This window comes from Eubalaena glacialis, chromosome 2, assembly GCF_028564815.1.
Source record: "Eubalaena glacialis isolate mEubGla1 chromosome 2, mEubGla1.1.hap2.+ XY, whole genome shotgun sequence".
In the NCBI taxonomy this organism is placed as follows: Eukaryota; Metazoa; Chordata; class Mammalia; order Artiodactyla; family Balaenidae; genus Eubalaena; species Eubalaena glacialis.
Genome location: NC_083717.1, coordinates 170,562,767 through 170,579,315, shown reverse-complemented (window position 1 = coordinate 170,579,315; position 16,549 = coordinate 170,562,767). Strand labels below are relative to the sequence as shown.

Sequence of the window (16,549 nt, the reverse complement as noted above, 5' to 3'; positions counted from 1 at the left end):
TACTACTCAGCTATAAAAAGAAACGAAATTGAGTTATTTGTAGTGAGGTGGATGGATCCAGAGTCTGTCATACAGAGTGAAGTAAGTCAGAAAGAGAAAAACGAATACCATATGCTAACACATACGTATGGAATCTAAAAAAAAACAAAACCAAAAACAGGTTCTCATGAACCTAGGGGCAGGACAGGAATAAAGACACAGACATAGAGAATGGACATGAGGACACAGGGAGGGGGAAGTGTAAGCTGGGACAAAGTAAGAGAGTAGCATTGACATATATACACTACCAAATGTAAAATAGATAGCTAGTGGGAAGCAGCTGCATGGCACAGGGAGATCAGCTCGGTGCTTTGCGACCACCTAGAGGGGTGGGATAAGGAGGGTGGGAGGGAGACACAAGAGGGAGGGGATATGGGGATATATGTATACATATAGCTGATTCACTTTGTTATACAGCAGAAACTAACACAACACTGTAAGGCAGTTATGCTCCAATAAAGATGTTTAAAAAAAAAAAAAAGATGACACAGTGCATAGCAACTGATTATAATTAATGCCTTGAATTTTTTTTTTTTTTTTTTGCTAGGACAGCCATATTTTAAGGAAAGTGTCTTTAGAAAAAATGGCTAAATATTGGCTATCTTTAAAGTTAATGAAAATAGGTAATCTAGAAAAAGACATCCATAGGAATACAAAATAATCATTCAAAGAGCTGCCTGTTTAATAAATACTTATTAGAAATACAAAATTAAGTCAAATACTCTTGCAGGAATTGGTTTTAAAAACCTTTAAAGTGAAAAAAAAAAGGCAAGAAATAATAGGAAGGTTAAATGGATCTGAAAACATCCAAGAATACTTAATTTGAGGTAACCTCATCTTTGGGAGAATTGATCCTTGGGCAAACAGGTTTTTGGCCATATGACTGTAGGCAAGTTGGCTTTAGGTGAATTGAACAAGAGCCAGTTTGGTGGGACATGTTGGGAGGCAAGGAGACCAATGAGGGGATCAGATCTGAACCAGGATGCTGGTGGTAGAGTGGGAGAGGAGAGGATACAGGACATACAAGGTGATATAGTTTATGGGGCATTTCTATGAAGGTCAAGACCCTCACTTCAAAGGCTGACTCCTGGCTTTTGCACCTGGGTGACTGCTGGTGGCACCAACCACTAAGACAGTGAATGCAGGTCCCTTGGTAAAAATGAAATTTGGGGAAATACTGGTCCCGAAGAGAGACAGAGATGGTCTCATCAAATCTTGCTTCCAGGTAGAGCTGCTGACCGGCATCACTGGTCCCCAAGAGTTGTTTAAATCCTTTTCTCTCCTCCCAGACCACAGACCTCCTGGCTCACCACTGCCCCCACCAGCAGGAGGCTCTCTCCTTACCCAAAGCCAGCTGCTCTTGTGAAAGATACCCCAGTTCCTTAAAGGCAGGCGTCATGTCTGATTCATCTTGTCTCTCCACTCCCCTCCCCAATAAAAGGGCATTGAAGGAATGCATGTGACATACATGAATCGAGGCATGTGTAAGTGGCCACGTGATGACCAATGAAAGGCTTACTATGGCCTCCACTGTCCTGGTGCCAAAGAGCATGCAAGAGACAAAGAAGTGACACTTGCCCTCCAAGGACTGCACAGGGCAGGTAGACAGTTGAGTGTGGATGGTGGGGGTAGAGAGACGTATCAAGAGAACTGGGAGGAGGAGGAGGAAGAGCTCAACAAGGGCAGTGATCTTGGGAAGTTCCCTATAGAAGGCAGGACTTGAGAGCTGTCATGAATATAGAAAGCAGAGGGCTTGGATATAAGGAAAAGCAGAGAGAGGCAGAGTGAACACCCAGAGCAAGACCATGGAGATGGGGTGAGCCTGATGTCTATAAAACATCAAGATCAGCCTGTTTAGGAATCTCACAACCCAGACAGGCAGAGAGAGGTGACAACCCTCACATGAGCTCTCATCTCACTCAACCGGATGTGTGAAGTAGGAAAAGCAGAAGAAAGAGAAGCTTCCACACACACAGTCCAGTTCCCAAACTCATCCTTGGTTAAACATGGGCTCTGTGAACTGGCCAGCTCAGCTCTCAGGCCAATGCGGAGCACCTACGTGAGGCTGTCTTTATCTTAATTGCTCCCAGGATGTCTCTTTCGAACTAATACTGTGATTAAAGAAAGAGCTCCTGCCAGCTCTCTGGTGGTAACCTGGGTGGACAGCAACTAGCAGAATCAATATGAGAAATTAAGCCTATTTCAGCCGAAAAGCCAGTTTCTAAATACCCTATGGATCATCAGAAAATAGCCATGACTATAATAGAAAGCGTGCCCATACAACTGGTATCCAGCCAGAATGGCATGGCCTTTGTGTTGGTTTTGACCAGAAAATAACATATAAGGTAACCAATCAGCAGCCCTCACTCTCATTGTCTCAGCAACAGTAACAATAAGACCTTACTGTAATTTAACTCTGTTTTCTCTTGCTCAGCTCTCTGGAGAGTGTCCAGTCTATAATCGTCTCTTTATTTTCTATCCCTGTAGACATGTCTATTATTCTCCTCTAGACTTCCTCTGGGCTCTCCACATCTTCCAAACTTGGGTCCAGGGCCCTTAAAGATAATAGCTGCAATGATAAGGGCACTTTTGGCTAAAACGCAAATACCCAATTTAAAATAACACACAAATAAGGGAGAGGCAGATTTATTGGCTCATGTAATTGAAAAACCAAGGTGGATCTGGCCTGCAGGAATGGCTGGATCTAGGAGTTCAAAAGAGAGGCAGGCAAGATAGCCACTGGAACTTAGCAACCAGTGGAAAGACAGTCATCCTCCATAGTCTTTGCTGAAAGTCACAGGAATGCCCTTGGAGTCATGAGCCCATACTGGAGCCAATGTCTGTGGCCAGAGAGATGGCCATCTGTCTACCCCCACGGCGTGTGGGAGACACTGGATCAGCATACTCACAGAAATGGGTGTCGCTACAGGAGAAGGGAGTTCTGTTAAAGCTGCAAGGGATGCTGGGTAGATAAACTGTTCACTTGCACGCTGTGTATCTGTTAGTTTCTGAGTGTTGCTTTTCCCTGTCGCTTTCACTGGCACTATCTGTTCACAGTCATCACAGTCCTCCAAGAAACGCAACCTATGGACAACCACTCCATTTCACAGCAGGGGAAGCAGAGGCTCAGAAACCAAAACAACCTGCCCAGTGATAGCAGAATTAGGTTGATGGGCATGACCTCCAGCTGCCCAGCTCAGTGTAGGCGACACTGGCCCCTGTCCAGAGAATATGGTCCAGGACAAAGGTAGGAAAAAGATCAGAGCCTACTCTGGACACATTGTGCCATCTGATTATTATGGACATAAGCTGTTACAAGTCAGAACTCACTTCTCATCAGCTCATTATAACATCCTGAATTTTCCTGGTTTCTCTCCTAAATCCCATGTCAGTCATCACTTTTTCCTGCATACCTGAGGGGAGGCAGGAGGGAGAGGAAGAAGTGAAAAAGGCAGAACCTCCTCTACATTCCTACTTACCATGGGGCAAAATTGAATCTCTGCCAATGTCAACTTCCCTTATAAGGATTTCCCTAGAAGGGGATGCATTCCAGCATCCAGAGCTGCCCAAGAGGCTTGATGTGAGGCCTCGTTGGCTGGGTGAGCCCTGGGCCATACAGGCCCACCCTCTGCAGAGAAATGACTACTCCTAGGGTGCCACTGCCCAGCTGCACTCACTGCAGGAAGCACAGAAGCCCACCACTGCAGGAACCCACTAGCTCCAGACTGAGGAGGCTGCAGGAAGGCAGGACGGGTCCAACCTCTAGCAGGCTCAGTGGAAGCAGTCCACTCCAGCAGAGGAAAATGGAAAGTCAGGAGTTGAAAGCCGAAGCTCTGGCTGCAGACTACCTTGGCTCAAAGCCTGGCTCCACCATTCACTGCTTGTGTGCCTCTAGCAAGCAACCTAAGCCTCTGTGCCTCAGTTTACTCACCTGTACACAGAGGATAATAGTGGTCCCCAGACTTCATAGGGTTGTCATGTGCCTGGGAGGAGTGATGCCCAGCATCCAGCAGAGGTTGCTACATGCCCAAATAAAACATCAAGTTGTACCTACCACCTCAAGATCACAAAATGGCTGCTAAAGTTCCAGACATCCAAAACCACACACCAGTCTCCACTGCTGGAATGAAGAAGGGGCAATACTAACAAACTATACCTTTATCAATATCTAAAAAAAAAACTTCCCAGAATCACTCCAAAAGATTCCTCTTCACCTGCCATGTCATATGCCACCACCAGCTGCCAGGGAAGCTGGGAAACCAAGACCTCACTTTTTCAGCCTCTCAAGTAGAGGGCAGGGTTAAGAAAAGGCGTTGGGAATACGGTCTGCCATGGGGGCTAATCATAAAAATAAGTGACATTTATTGAGCACTTGCTATGGTTTCTCTTCTCTAAGCATTTCTGCAAGTATATTGCATATATTATCTAACTTCATCCTCCCAATGACCCTGTGAGGTAGGTACTATTATTCCCACGATTCAAATCTAGGAATTGAAGCCCAGAGAAGTTGTGTTGCTTGCCCAAGATCATACAGAACACTGAGGGCAACAGGATTTGAACTCAGGCCAACTGTAGAGCCCAGGCCCTTGGGCTGGAGGGCATCACCTCCATGATGGTAGCAGCCACTGTCAACAGATGTTTGCAGATACTCTGATGTGCACATGCTTACATTTGGCACAAAAAGGAGCAAGCACCCAGGGGCCAGGGAAGAAGACCCCCACCTACACACAGCCCTGGAAACTCCAAGAGGGCAAGGAATACCCAGAGCCCCTGACCTCTGTCCCCAATTCATCAACCTGGAAGGACTTCATGTCCCACCCAGTGTCACCTTGGAGGGAGGAAAGTCCTGCTGCTGGCACACCATCCTCCAGCCTTCCCTCTCTGTTATTACTCACCTAGAGGAAGGATCACCAAGCACTTCCGTCATTCATGGCTTGGGCAGTCAGTCGTGGGCTAGAAACAGTCGGCCACCAGCCCAGCTGAGACTCTGACTTCCCCTCTGGGCACTGGGGGGTGGCTGCCAGGCCAGGCTAATGCAGAGGACACCAGGCCCACCACTCAGGGGTGACTGACCAGAGGGCTCCCTGCCAACCTCCCACTAGTGATTTCCATGTCTAGGACTGCAAATACACCTGGAAAACAAAAGTGCTAGTGCCAGGCCTACCTTTTGGTGGGAGGGGTTTGGTGCTCACGCTTCTGATGTAACATCCATTTGTCACTACATTTCTGTGTTTGCTTAAAGAGTTAACGTGTGGTAAATGTAAACATTAAAATTACACAGCCATTTGTATTACCTTGTGTTGGTATAGCTGCATTTTTTAGTTTCCTAGGAGCCTTTTAATTTGGAAATAGCCAGGCCTCCCTTAACCTCAAAGAGGCTCTGCCTAACGCCCACCTGTGGAGAAGTTCACAAGCTGCATTTCTTCCTTCTCCAGAAGATACCTGGAAGGTGCATGAGCCTAACACTGGGCCCCAACCCTGGCTGGGGAGCTTTAAAGAACAAAATCAGTACATCCCCCCCGTCCATATGATGTTTCCCGGGGTGCAGCATGATGGGGGTGTTCCTCCTTTGTGGTATTCTGCCTCAAACCCGTAATCCCATTCTCATCACAAGAAAACATCAGACAAACCAAACTTGCAAGACGATCTACAAATACCTGACCAGTGCCCTTCCAAAGTGTCACGGTCATGAAAAACAAGGGACGTCTGAGGAGCTCTCCTAGAGCAGGGACTAAGGAGACGTGACAAATGAATGTAAAGTACGTCCTAGACTGGATCCTGGGACGTGGCGAGGACATTCGTGGGGAAATTGATGAAACTGGAATAGTTTAGTTGATGGTATTGTACTAACGTTAATTCTTAGTGTTAATAAAGGTACCCTGGTTAGGTAAGGTGTTAACATTAGGGAGAGCTAGGTGAACGCTATGTGGGTACCCTCTGGGTACTATCTTTACAACCTACTGTAAATCTAAAGTTACTTCAAAATAAAAAGTTTTAAAAAATTGTTTTAAATGCCTGGCCCTCATTGAAACCAAGTTAATCAGAATCTTGGGCATTCAGAGCTCTCCCGGTGATCCCGATGTGCAGGTAGAGTTGAGAACTACAGACCAGAGATTTCAACCGTGAGTGTGTACATCAGAATTCCCTGGAGGGCTTGTTAAAGCAGACTGGTGGGTCCCACCCCCCGAGTTTCTGCTTCAGCAGATCTGCAGTGGGGTCTGAGATCTGCATTTCTCACCAGTTCCTGGCTTATGCTGATGCCGCCTGCCCCGGGACCACACCTTCAGAACCACCGATCAGAACCTTGCAGCTCAAAGCATCATCCTCAGACAAGCAGCGCCAGCATCCCCTGGGAGCTGGTTAGAAATGCTGAATCTCAGGCCCCACGCAGACCCACTGAGGCAGAGCCGGTGTTTTAACACGAGCCTAGGTTACCTATGTATACTGGGAAGTTTGGAAAGCACTGCTCAGGAAGAAGGGATGAGGAAATGGGAGCTGAAATGTCAGGGGTCAGGGGGCTACTGATACCCATCACTTCACCACTTCACCAGCCTGGACTTCCCTTTACACACGGGAAAGAGAAAAACAGGAAGAAACACCAGAGGCTCTTTGCTATTATTAAGCCAAAGGCAGAACTGGGCAGAAAGAATGCTTTCTGTCCTTGGCAGTGCTGGCCAGGGGCACGGTGACCTGGCTAGAAGAGGAGCTACCCGATGACGGGGGCTGAGGCAGCCTCCAGAGAAGTCAAGTAAACCGGGCCAGGAGGCACTGGCCGTAGGAACATGGACGTCACAGCCCAAGGCTTAAAATTTACTCTGCTGAGGGCCCCTCATCCTTCCTTTAGAAAAGGAGAGAGCAGCTTTGTAATAAGCTTTACTCCACAGGAGGGAAGGAGGGAGGGAGGAAGGAAAGGAGGTGAGAGCAGAGCCTTTCTGAACAAATGGGTTTTTACCAAAATATTTGCAGACTTAAGGCTTAGGAGACGGGGCCTCCCCAGTCCCCCTTGGCCAGTTACAAACAGTAGCGGCACCAGGTCGCCAGGCATTCAAGGCCTCTCACCCCCGATCTAGCCCAGCAAACATCACCCCCAGCAGGCCAGGCTGCCAGGAACTCTCTGCGACCCTGTTCATCCTGTCTATTCAGATCTTGCCCAGTCACCAGTTCCCAGCTCAGACCCTAGCTCCGCCTGGCCACACCCTGAGACTGCTGAAGCCCCAAGTGTCCCTCGGCAAGGCTCCATCCCACCCTTCTCACATTTGCTTACACTGAGGGTAATTCCAAACCTCCAAAGCACTGCCCCTGAGGATTTGTGCCGCTTGGAGCCACACTCATTTTCTGAGATGTCATTAGAAGTCCCTACAGCCGTGAAGTGGTGGAGGATGGGGGCACCTAGCAGCCCATCATGCTGAGAGTGACCATCCCTGATCCCGGGAGTGGGCTCGGAACACTGCGGAAATTAACCTGACAATCAGACAAGGCAGTGTTCCTAGCAGAGGGAGACTGGCATGTGCAGCTTCTTTTTAAATACACAGGTTTCAACTCCCTTGAAAAGAGTGAAGCATTCTGAGAGTCTAAATATTTGCGTGTTTATTGAGCACTTACTACAAACCAGGACATCTGCACTTTCTATGAGCTGGGTACATATTTGAGAAGCCAAATGGGCCATCGAGTTGGAATTCTCCTCCGGTGGATGAGAAGAGGGAAGGGGAACTATAGCCATGTTGCCCAAATCAAAGAAGCCAGCACCTAAATTGAGTAAGGATCCAAGGGTTAAAAGAGAAGGCGCTCTTCAAAGCAAGCTGGTGCTGACTTCCTGACACATTGTAACTGCTGGGAGAAGAAAGCCGCAGGATTTTACTGGAAGCACCAAACCCAAATCAATGTATGGAAGTTCCACAGGACAGAGAAGGGAGCAGGGCAAAGGTCCCACGTATAAACTCACGTGCACACTCTCTGAACTGCAGAACAGAGATCTTGAGATGGATCCACCAGAGGTGGCTCCACGTGGCGGATCAGAAGGCATAGACCAGTGGTCAGTCGATAAAGACGCACCTCAGGCCAAGTACACAGGATGAGGAGACACCAGAGTGCTTGTTATATAGTGAAGAATCTGCCTGGTCTTTGTTGCTTTGTCTGCTCCTGGGAGACGACCTCTCAATCCTTGGACTTTCTTAGTGATGGGAGTATCTTTGTTATTCATGGTGTGCCCCCTGGATCACACCTGAGCTTATGCTAAATGACTCAGGATGGGGTTGATAGCAGCCCCACCTTCTCCAGGGAGGGAAGGGGGGCTGGAGATTGTGTTCAATCATGTGGTCAATGATTCAATCAATTGTGCTTATATAATGAAACCCTGATAAAAACTCTGGACACTGAAGCTCAGCGAACACATTTCTGTGCCAAGAGGTTCCTTTCACAGCAAGAACCCAGAAGCTCTGCATTCAGGATCCTCCCAGACCTCACCCTATGTGTCTCTTCATTTGCCTGGTCACAAGTGTAGTGCTTTCCTGAGTTCTGTGAGTCATTCAGCAAATTATCAAATCTGAGGGGGTTGTGGGAACCCCCAAATTTGTAGTCAGTTGGCCAAAAGTGTAGATGGCCTAGGGACCCCCAAACCTGCAACTTGTGTCTGAAGTGAGGGCAGTCTTATGGGAACTATGCCCTTAAGGGAACAGAGTCTGTGCTAACTCCAGGTGATCAGCATCAGAATTGCACTGCAGTATCACAGTGGTCCAGGTCCATCCTGTCTTAGGCCCGAGGAACATGCAGGACTCAGCCTGCACTTCCAGAACTTTTTGTCTCCTTTACCCATCCACTCCCCCACTTCCACTGAAAACCCAACTTTCTCTGAAGTCAGGGTGTTAGAGTCGCAATTCAGGCACATATGACAGCTCACGGAGCAGGCGTAATCCATATCTCCAGCACTGTGGAATAAAAAGCAAAGCATGGACCCTCATTCAGCAGCTGTGTGACTTCAAGCAAATTACTAAACTTCTCTGAGCCTCAGTTCCCATCTCTGTGAGATGAGGCTAACGACCCCTCACCCTCATAGAGCTGATGAGACAAACCAATGATGTAACTTATTTACAAAGAACCTAGCATGTTCTCTCACACATGGAAGGCACTCAGTAAACACTGACCCCTCCTATTCTCAAACTGCTCTGTACCCCAAACTCTCCCAGCCTCTCAGCTCTCTCTGGATAACTGTTCTGGCAACATGCTGATGTTTTAGATCCCAAGGCAGCAGGAAGCCAACCATTAAACCAAAAGTGAAAAGCAAGTAACCATTACCTTGAACAAAAAGGACATTTATATTTACTTCAGTGGCTATAAAAGACACCATAAAATGTAATATGCAGCATGCATCCTCATGACTCATAACAGATCTTGCAAATTATTCTCTCAGGTCTCTGGGTGCATCCAACTGGTCACTAGGAACAATTAATTCTTTCAGGAAATAAAGGGATTGCTAATCATCTCTGGTCAGTGAAAAATCTGCTTGTTGTATTATGAATAAAGAGAACAGAAAATGAGACTTAAATTTAGATTTTTTTCTGCCCTCATGAATGCAGTGAAGTAAGATCGGAGAGATTCAAACACAATTACTCTCTGTGAGCCTGGGTGCTCAGTGAGAGCTAGGACCTGCCATATCTGGGGTCTTAGGGATCTGGAGACCACACAGACACAGGAGTTAGAGCAGGAGTTTGCGGGTGTCCCCAAAACAAGACCAGATGATCGAGTGGGGGGAGGGGCAGGCTGGCAACAGGCAATAAGGTAGAAGTAGAGTCCAGACAGGTGACAAAGAGGTTTCAGAGTGGAAGCCCAGCCACGGTGACTGAACTTTAGACTACAGTCTCCAGGACTGGGGTTATGAAATGATGAATCCAAGGGCTAAGTCAGAAGCCAATTGGTAGAACAAGGCAGGTGCCAGGTCACAGGAAATGAGGTGAGAAGCCGGGGGAACCAAAGTCAGAGGTTTCAGCTGAGCCTCTGAGTTCCTGGCCTTGGGCTTCCTAACAACTCCAACCGAGGTCTCAGTCTTAGAAAGTGAGCGAAACATACAAGAATCAGAAAGCTGCCGCACAGTGGAAGGGTGGAAGGATTTCAGGGACAAGAAGCCAAGCAGATCACAATGGCACACGGCACACGGCATCCAGATCCACTCCTACCTAGTGGCCAAAGTGGATTCACTCCCAACCTGGAATAAAAATCCCACTGACCAAGCTCTGCTCTGCAACCCTGAAGGGGTTTTTATTGAAACACAGTACATAAAACACCAAAGGGGTCACCACGACAGCAGTGAACTCACAGCTGCAACAGAGCCTGGCTCAGGTGCCAAGCCACCTGGCTAAGGTCGGCACCTCTGGGGAGTGACAGCGCAAGGAGAGGAGACTGCTCTCCAGTTCAGAGACCACACTCCCCTCCAGAAAAATCAACCTTCCTACAAGTTAAATGTGCCCTCAGTGGGATTCATGGTCCATCCTCATAACAGGAAGGGTTAACGGAAGTGGGGGGCATCCAACCCAATGGCCCACACGGGGAGCGGGAAAGCAGACTGCCGTGCCTTCTCCCTGGATACAGAGAGAAAGAAACCTATCACACGGCGCAGCTTGGGGGTCCCACGACAAGGGCTCCAAAGGAGAGGAATTTCAGAGGTGGAGCGTAACAGTGCCACGGACAGCGACCCTGGGGCTCCAGGCCACCAGCTGGCAGAAACGGGGCAAGTGGGTAGAGACATGATGGAAGAGTGAGCAGTGAAAAGACCCCTTGGCCACCACAAGGTCACACCGGGAAGGGAACAGCAAGTCCACTCAGTGTGGAGCAGGCAACAGCCAGCAGAGCAGGGCCAAGACCCAGCTGGCCAGCCTCAGCCCCTTCACATGCAGAACGAGTTCATGAAGGTTGATCTGCCATAAGTTGAAGGCCTCACTGAAAGAGATCTGGGTCCTTCTGAAGAATGAATGGGTATTCTTCTTCTTGTGCCTGCAGGAGGGGCAGGAAGGAAGGAGAGAACAAGAGATAAAGAGGTAAGAAATACTCAGTATCATCAGAAAAATGGAAGATGGTGGCTTTGCCAACTCACCAGCCCCCTGCCCCAGTGGACAACTCCTGGTTACGGATCAGACCACGGCCCAGTCAGGGACCAGAGGAACTCAGCTATTCCAAAGGCATTTTCCAGGTAAGTGGGGTCAGCAAAAGCAGTTGTTTCACAGCGCATCAAAGGTCTAGTGGACCCAGTGGGTAGCACGTTCCAATGTTTCCCTTTTTCCAAAAGTATAGTTAATATTTATCAAATCAGAATCCCCCAAACCCAAAGGTAAAAGCTTTCCCAAACTTTCTGAGGGTAAGAATCACTTGGAAACCTAATCAAGGTAGTCCTGGGAGGCTGGGGCCACTGTGGATTCAGCCCAGCTCGATCTCTTCTGCACCAACAAAAGGACATGATGAAAATTGGTGTTTATGATGACCACCTATTCAAGACCTGTTTCCTTTTTCTTTTGGCTGTGCCATGTGGCTTGCAGGATCTTAGTTCCCCGACAAGGGATTGAACCTGGGCCCCGGCAGTGAAAGCACCCAGTCCTAACCACTGGACCCCCCGGAAACTCCCGAGACTTTGTTTCCTGAACCTCAGAGGAAGAATAAGTCATGTTCGGCCCTTTCTGTATACAGTCTATTTTCCTGTAATCTAACTCAGTATTTGATAGTGGGTGCATGATGTATGTGGTCAACACTCCCTTCACCCATTTACCAGAACGACCCATTCACTGCCTAGAATGGATGGGCTCGGAGCTGACCACAGTCAAGGCCTGCCCTCTCAGGTGAGAACATTCAGCCAGAGCTAGGCCTTCCTGTGTATTTGCTACTGTCAGGTAGGAGAGCCTAGAACCCTCTTTCCTCTGTCACTACCCCCCTGAGGAAGCACCCTTCCCTTCCTCGTCAACACCTCAAGGGTGCTGAGACATCTAAAAAGACCTGAGATTCCGAGATGGCCTGCTGGTGACACTCTCCTGAGTCACAGCCACACCTGCAGGGAAAAGAACACTGGCCTCACTGCCTGCCCAACGCTGGGGACACAGTCCCGGGACCAGCTAGAGATGGGATGCGAACCCGGGCATCCCGATCCCAAGTCCAGGGGATGCTTGAATGGGACTGAGATTTTCCAAAAACACTGTAAACTTTACTAAGGGTAAGAATCACCTGGAAAGCTTGCCTGGGAGGGTGAGGTCCTAGAATCCACAATTTTAACAAGTAGAGGTGGCTCTCTGGACCACCTTAAGACACAGCCCCGAGGCATCAGCCAGGTCACTGGAGCTGTTTTCTGCCCCTAACTTCCTGCAGGGAGAGATGGAGATTGGGGAGCTCAGGCACGGCCCTGGGGACTGGTGGGAAAAACTGGAGGTGTGCAGACCCCTGGGGCTGGTCGGGGAGCTAGAGGGGAGGAGCGGCCAGAGCCCACACTCACGCGGCCAGTGCCTTGATGCAGCAACGTGACATGTTGAGGAAGGAGCTGGCGCTGGCGCGGGTGCCCAGGGCGGCCTCGATGCCCCGCAGCAGGTCGTTGGTCTTGAAGATGAGCAGCATCTGACGCGGCACGAGGTTGAGGAGGTGGCTGATCTGGGGGAGGTAGTTGGCCGCATTGTTGCGGATCTCTGAGTCCTGAAGCAGAAACAGGAAGACAAACAGATGGCTGGCATGGGAAGTGGGGCCCCGGGTGGCGGGTGGTCCGGGCAGCCTGTGACCTGAGGGGCTGCAAGGAAGCTCCGGGAGGGAGCGTCTAGCACAGCTGCCTCAGCAGCACTGGGAATCCTCCCCAGAGGGAAGCCTAGCCCCAGGGGCTTTGTAGCCGGACAAACCTGGATGGGACATCTCACCCAACTTCTAGCCAAGCACCGGACACAGTACAGGAGCAGAAGCACATCCGCAGGAGCCAGGCCGCATTTCTGCCGCCTCTGCCATCCTAGCTCCCGGCAGCCGAGGTCACCCATACCCCGCCCCCAAGCCCCCAAGCCCATACTGACTGGGGCAGGAAGTCTACCTCCCCACCAACCATTTGATGAGTCCAGCCTCTCAGCCCAGGGTCCACCCTTGTGTGATTTTCTAAGGCTTCTTCGCTGGCCACCAATTTCAGGCCAGGCCTGGAAGGAGCCTTGGAAGCTGGTGCTTCTGAGTCATGTCCCCCCATCCCTCCAGCCAAGCCCAGGCTGGTGCAGTTGAGAGGTCTGAGCTGCTGACCCCAAACCCAAATCCAAAGTCCTGGCCCATACCCTGCCTGACCCCGCGCCCCACCAGACCTGCCCACCTGGCCACCGCTTATCCTCCACGCTGGAGCCAGAGTCAGCCCGCCCATGGCCCGAGGTCCTCCTGTCCCCAGAGCAGGATTCAGGGCTAGCCCTTGCCCCATCCTGGTGGGTAAGTTTGGGGTCTGGCTTCCCAGCCTTCCCCGTCCCTGAGCTCTGCATGGTTCTGGGCAGGTAACTGCCTCTAGCCAGAGTCCTGAGTACAGAGTGAGGCTCTGATCCCTTCTCAGTCTCCAGAGAAACAGTGATGGTGACAGCGACGACAATAATCCACACGTATGGAGCATCAATAAGTAAGCCGGGCACTGTGGCAATGCTTGCATGTGTTAACTCATCTCATCGCACGGCAACCCTGGTAGGCGAGCGTGTACCCCCATGTGAGAGGAGGAAACTGAGGCACTGAGAAGTTAAGTAACCTCCCCAAGGTCCACAGCTAGTAAGAGGTGAGTCAGAAGTCAAACCCAGGCCGTGCAGCTCCCAAGCCCGCACCCTCACCACTACACTGCCTGTCATCTCACAGAGGACTGTGTGACCCAGTGTCCTCCCCCCAAAACTGGGCATGTTAACACCGTCTGTGCCCACCTCCCAGCAGAACCCAGAGGGTCATCAGGGATAAGGTACGGGGAGGCGCGTGGGGCCCGTCAAAGTCACCCCAAGGGGCCCAGCAATGCTGCCAAGTGCTTCACCCCGCCCAGCCGCTTTCTGCAGCAGGACAGAACTCTCGGCTCTTTCAGCAACACGCGTGCACCGCTGACAACTGAGCCGCTGTGAAACCTGAAATGTCCCCCAGGCAGGAGCTATCAGACTGGAACATCTCAACACGAGCCAGACACCAAGAGGCTGTCTGCCTCCCTGCCACCTCCCCGCACAGCTGCAGGTCGCCCTGCTTGCGGGGGCTAAGGCCAGATCAAGGCCCCGCTCACCAGAACCCCCCTCAGCCCAAACGGAAGCCCCTGTGTCCACCCAGGCTACCCCGAGGGGCTCTTTCTCAGAGCAGCACAGCCTTCAAGCTTGGAACCTGCTGGATGTCTACCCGATTGCAAAAATAAAACTCTAACTTAGTTAATAAAACCAGATATCATTCACTGAGAACCTACTGTGTGCCACGCAATCTTGTCCGTCCCTGTGGCTTAACACCATCTATACGCTGAGGACTCCCAAACTTATATGTCTCGAGGCTGGATCTCTGAGCACCAGGCTTAACTGCCCACGACACCTCTATCTGAATGCTCACGAGAAGCATTACTGACCCTCCCACCCCAAACATGTCCTTCCCCAAGTCCTCCTATGTCAGGAAGTGGTGCCCCCTCCACCCCATAACTCACCTCAAAAAGCTACGATGCAACTCTGACTCTCCCCTTTTCCTCCCCTCACGTCCAAGCCGACAGAAAGGCCTCTCACTCTCATGTCCAAAGTACACCTCGGCTCCATCTGCTTCTCTCCACCTCCATTAGCGTAGTCTGAGCCCCATGATCTTTCCACCTGGAGTCCTGCCCCACTGCTCATCTGCCCCGCTCCAGAGAAATACTTAACATAGCGAGTCTGAGCACATCCTTCTCCTGTTCAAAACCCGTCAAAGGCTCTGCTTTGTCCTGAGAATGAATCTGAAATTCTCCCTGTGTGATGCTCTCCCAGCTCAGCCCTCCAAACGCTTCTCAGTCCACCATCCTCCTCACACACTCCAGACCACCCAACCCTGCCCCCTTAATGCATCGCGTGCCCTCTGCCTGGAGTGCTTTCTCCAAGCTCTTCCTGTGGCTGGTGCCTTTCTTGTCCTTCGGGCCTCAGCTTACATGTCAACTCCCCAGAGAGGTCTCCTCTACAGCATCCCCCCATCACCCATCATCACGGCACCCTGCTTATTTCCCGCCCCCCCCCAGCACCTCTAACCTGCAATTATTCCATTTACCTGTTTATTCACTTGTTTACTGTCTGTCTTCCTCTACAAGTGCAAATTACATGGAAGTCCTGTCTGTCTCCTCGTCACTGGATCCACAGGCACCCAGTCCAGGGTCCAGCAAAAACAAATGTTTATTCAATGAACAAATTTCAGAAACTATGAGGAGGCATTTTACATGCATTATCAATAAAGCAGAATACAACAAACAAAGGAGACTGTTTTTCTTCTTCTGAGATGATGAGCTGAAAGCTGTGTAAGCCTGGGGTAACTGGTGGTCATCTTTGCCACCAAGTTTGCTAGGGAATGATGTCAACTTGGAGGAAAGCAGAGCCAAGAGATGGCAAGAGGTGGTTGGTGGTTTGGTGACATCGCTGGAGACTCTAGACCCAGCCATTCCTAAAGCCCCCACCACAAGGCAGCTCGCAAGGGGGGGACTCTGAGGCTCAGAGAGGTGACTAGAACCATCCAAGGTCAGGCCACCAGAAGCAGGTGCTGGAACCAGAGCCCAGGTCTTTCTACTGCGCAAGCAGGACCCTGTCCCTTATGGTGAGCATCAGCCCCTCCCCACATGGACACGGGCGAGTCTGCAAAGGTCTGCAAACTGACAGACTGGGAAGACAGAAGGCAATTCCATGAGGGATTAAGAAGCCTGGGAGGGAGCTCCCCCTGAGCCAGGAAGAATGAGCTACCCGGTAAGTCCCTACTGGAGGGGCAGAGGTGAGTACAAGTACAGGGAGAAGGTGTTCCTAGGATCGGTCTCAGCCCAGACTCCAGATCCAATGGAGGAATGAGCTACAAACAAGACCAAAAGAGCTGTTTCACTAAAAACTCCATAGGAATGAAAGGACAAGCAGCCCTTGGGTACGGCATGAGGAGTGAAGCCCCCTGCCCAGGAGGGTGCCCTAGAGCAACCCCACGATGGGAGATGGTGCCCAGCAGGAGACAGTGGGTGGTGCCAGACGTATTTACCAGACAGTCCCTGGGGATTCCCAGAAGTCCTGGGGGAGAACTTGGTGGAAGCCTGAAATCTTAGGAGAGCAGGTTGTAGTGAAAGTCACAGAGCCTGGATTATACAGTTAACGTGACCTACCTATATTCCAGGTTGATAAGGCCAGGAGGGACACAGTGGGACACCGTCCCCTTTCCCTCCGTCCATCCAGGCACACGCTTTCTCCCTCCCTCCCTCCTCCTCATCCAGTACATCTCTAATTCTGCCCCCTACTCCATCCCCACAGCCCACCAGTATAGAACCCCAGACCCTGGGTTGGCAGGGCTCCAAAGGCCATCCCTGGCCCTGTCCCTTGCATCCGGG

The 16,549-nt window shown here is 50.5% G+C and overlaps 1 protein-coding gene across 4 annotated transcripts in view; it reads right to left on the bottom strand.

Moving 5' to 3' along the window:
* Nucleotides 1-9,210: 9,210 nt before the first annotated feature.
* Nucleotides 9,211-16,549, bottom strand: part of ADCK1 (aarF domain containing kinase 1) — a 109,587-nt gene continuing 102,248 nt past the window's right edge. For 3 of the 4 annotated variants that reach the window (XM_061182757.1, XM_061182761.1, XM_061182759.1), the window contains 2 exons: nt 12,503-12,696; nt 9,211-11,022 (listed from right to left, as the gene is read on the bottom strand). In XM_061182757.1, coding sequence (XP_061038740.1) covers nt 10,851-11,022; nt 12,503-12,696 — 366 coding nt within the window. In that variant the 3' untranslated portion in view covers nt 9,211-10,850. Of the gene's footprint in view, nt 11,023-12,502; nt 12,697-15,353; nt 16,030-16,549 lie in introns of those variants that run through there. The other variant, XM_061182760.1, reaches the window with a different exon arrangement.